Source organism: Pyxicephalus adspersus, chromosome 8 (assembly GCF_032062135.1).
Source record: "Pyxicephalus adspersus chromosome 8, UCB_Pads_2.0, whole genome shotgun sequence".
NCBI lineage: Eukaryota > Metazoa > Chordata > Amphibia > Anura > Pyxicephalidae > Pyxicephalus > Pyxicephalus adspersus.
This window is the reverse complement of record NC_092865.1, coordinates 64,159,629-64,162,470: the sequence shown is the minus strand read 5'-3', so window position 1 is coordinate 64,162,470 and position 2,842 is coordinate 64,159,629. Positions and strand designations below refer to the sequence as shown.

Here is a 2,842-nt window from a genome sequence, read left to right as displayed (position 1 = left end):
GAGGGGGCAAGATCTCTGCGCTCGGGTATTCCGGAGGGGGCAAGATCTCTGAGCTTTGGTAATCTGAGGGTAAAGTTTCTGAATGTGGGCGCTCTATTGGCAGAATTTCTGACCCTGGTCTGCCCACCATCCTATCATAGCAAAAGCTATAGAAGGTCTGAAATATGAAAAGTGAGACTGCACAGGTGGGTTAAAGAGAACCCATCAAAAATGTGCGTTCTGCCTTAGTAGGGTCCAGGACTGACATCTTGACCCTGATGTTTCCAACAAGTCACCGCCCAGAACAAGCATGCACCTAGCAAAGACTAAAACACCTGCTTACTACATAGAAGGATTTGGATGACATCTATGCCTGCCCCTTTAAATCAGCAATGACAGTGTCTATATTTCTAATCTGATGTTTTCATTTTTAGCCAAATGATACAGGAATCAACCTTTAACATAAACTACATCTTCTTGTTTTTCATTTTTGTCATGATCCCACAAATAGCATGTGCAGTCTGTGCAGCTACAAAAGGGACCATTGGTAATTTGGAGCCCATTTACATTAGATGTGGGCCTGGAGGGTGCTGTGATTGGGTGGTGTTCTGACCCCAGTTACATGTTCGACCCCAGAAGAGTCGAAAAGGCTTCTCTTTGCCTATCTTTGCATAATGACTTGTTTGTTTGGAGTATTACAAGAGAAAGAGAGAAGGAAGGCTCTTTTTATGCCACATATATGTTGAACTTATTTTAAAAGTACATTTCAATAAATTTATCAAAACATTAAAAGGTGTACCACAGACAAATAGTGAACAATCATGTTTTATTAAAAAGAAAAAAAAAAATTTAAAAAGTTATACATAGCCAAAAAGTCCCAGTTCTTTATGTAGGTTTAAGAGAAGATGGTAAGCTGTAACACAATCCCAACGCGTTTCACCCCTGAAGGGCTTCATCAGAGGAATACTCAGTGACATCTCTAGGAATATGAATGGTCAAAAGAGGAGATGGAGGCGAGTTGAACAGATTGGAGAAAATGATATCAAGTACCTAAAAAGAAGAGGACTGGGAAGTGTTTTGATTTCTATGAGATGATACAGAATCGGAGGAATAGAATGTTCATATATATGAAAAACCACAATTAGTGGGATAATATTATAGGTGTCAGGTGGAAAAGCTGCAGCCAATATATGCTTCCCTCTATCAAATTGATATTTGTTTGAAAGTATATAAGGAAAAACAAAAGGGCAGCCTGTCAGCGCGCCTCCAATCACACAGGGCATTGTTTGGAGTAGACGAAAGGGTCCCCAAAAATTCTTCTTGCATAGAAAACCAATCTGGCACAGCGGAATCAATTTGCAAATTAAAATGTCACTACGACGGTCCATCAAGCTGAATCCAGCCCATGATTTGGTCCGCCACACGTCACCCGCTAATAAAACATAACGCTTTGGTTGTAAATGAGCGGATTTAACATCTGGGCTTGTCAGAGGTAATCCAGCACTGGGCAATTGTCTGCTATCAGTCCTGGGACATCCCCAATGCAGACATCAAATTAACAAATAACAAAGCAGACAAACCATGGTTTCTTTTTGTTTCCAGGGAATAAACCTATCGCTGCTTTCCAGAAACAAGACCAGGGAGGGAAGGTTCAATCACACAGCACAAATCTGGTTTCCCAAAAGCAGCTTATGTGCAGATTTGGATTTATGAAGCAAAAAGAAAGAAAGTTTTTAAACTTACCATCTCCCCCTGGCTGAGTGCTGGATCTCTTCCCAGTCATCCTGCTCATAGTCCCCTGCCTTCCTCCTGGAAGATTCAACGCCTGGACTTCCACTCTGCTTCCCTGTGACTCCTCTGCAAAAAGCAGAAGACAGCACCTTAGTAATAGGGATGTGGTGTGTAAGGGAGCAGCATAGTCCCTGCAGGAGGATCAGCCTGTGTGTATCACCCGGGAACACTGCTCCCTGCCATACACCAACCCACTGTGCAGCTGACCAATCACAAGTGAAGGGGAGGATTATGGGAAACACTCAGGGCTGGGGAGATGTGTACAAACATAGGAAATGTTAGGAAAAGCCATGCTTTGTGTATGAAAAACATCTGCAATTCCATGCAAAATAACCAGCATATAGGAAGACATTGGCAGCATGCAGCAATTGTAAAAACTCTATTATTATTATTATTATTATTATTATTATTATTATTATTATTATTAATATTATTATTATTATTATTAATAATATTATTATTATTATTTTTATTATTAATATTAAACAGTATTTATGCACCAACATATCATGCAGTGCTGTACATTAAATAGGGGTTGCAAATGTTAGGAAAAGCCATGCTTTATATATATATAGCATATGAAAAACATCTGCAATTCCATGCAAAATAACCAGCATATAGGAAGACATTGGCAGCATGCAGCAATTGTAAAAACTTTATTATTATTATTATTATTATTATTATTAATAATATTAATAATAAACATGATTTATATAGCTCCAACATAATATGCAGTATTGTACAATAAATAGGGGTTGCAAATGTTATGAAAAGCCATGCTTTTATATCTTTTATGTATGAAAAACAATTGCAATTTCATGCGCCATGCAACATGCAGCAGTTGTAAAAACTTTATTGGTGTTATTTAAAAGGATTTATATAGCACCAAGATATTACGCAGCACTGTACTTTAAATAGGGGTTGAAAATGACAGATACAGACAGTGAAAAAAAATGGAAGTTCCCTGTTCATTATTTTACAAATGTATTTATCTTTTTTGTTTTAAATTGCTTTTATTGGTTGCTGTACACACAGTACTGTTCTGTTCTATGGAGAGGGAAAGACAAGTGAT

The 2,842-nt window shown here is 38.1% G+C and overlaps 1 protein-coding gene across 1 annotated transcript in view; it reads right to left on the bottom strand.

Annotated features, from left to right (window-relative positions):
• The window catches only part of FGD3 (FYVE, RhoGEF and PH domain containing 3), a gene marked incomplete in the record, with an annotated part of 143,346 nt that extends 141,428 nt beyond the window's left edge, over positions 1 to 1,918 (bottom strand). The window contains 1 exon segment of the mRNA XM_072420961.1: positions 1,723 to 1,918. Within this exon segment, the coding sequence (XP_072277062.1) occupies positions 1,723 to 1,771 (49 nt within the window).
• Between the last annotated feature and the right edge of the window lie 924 nt (positions 1,919 to 2,842).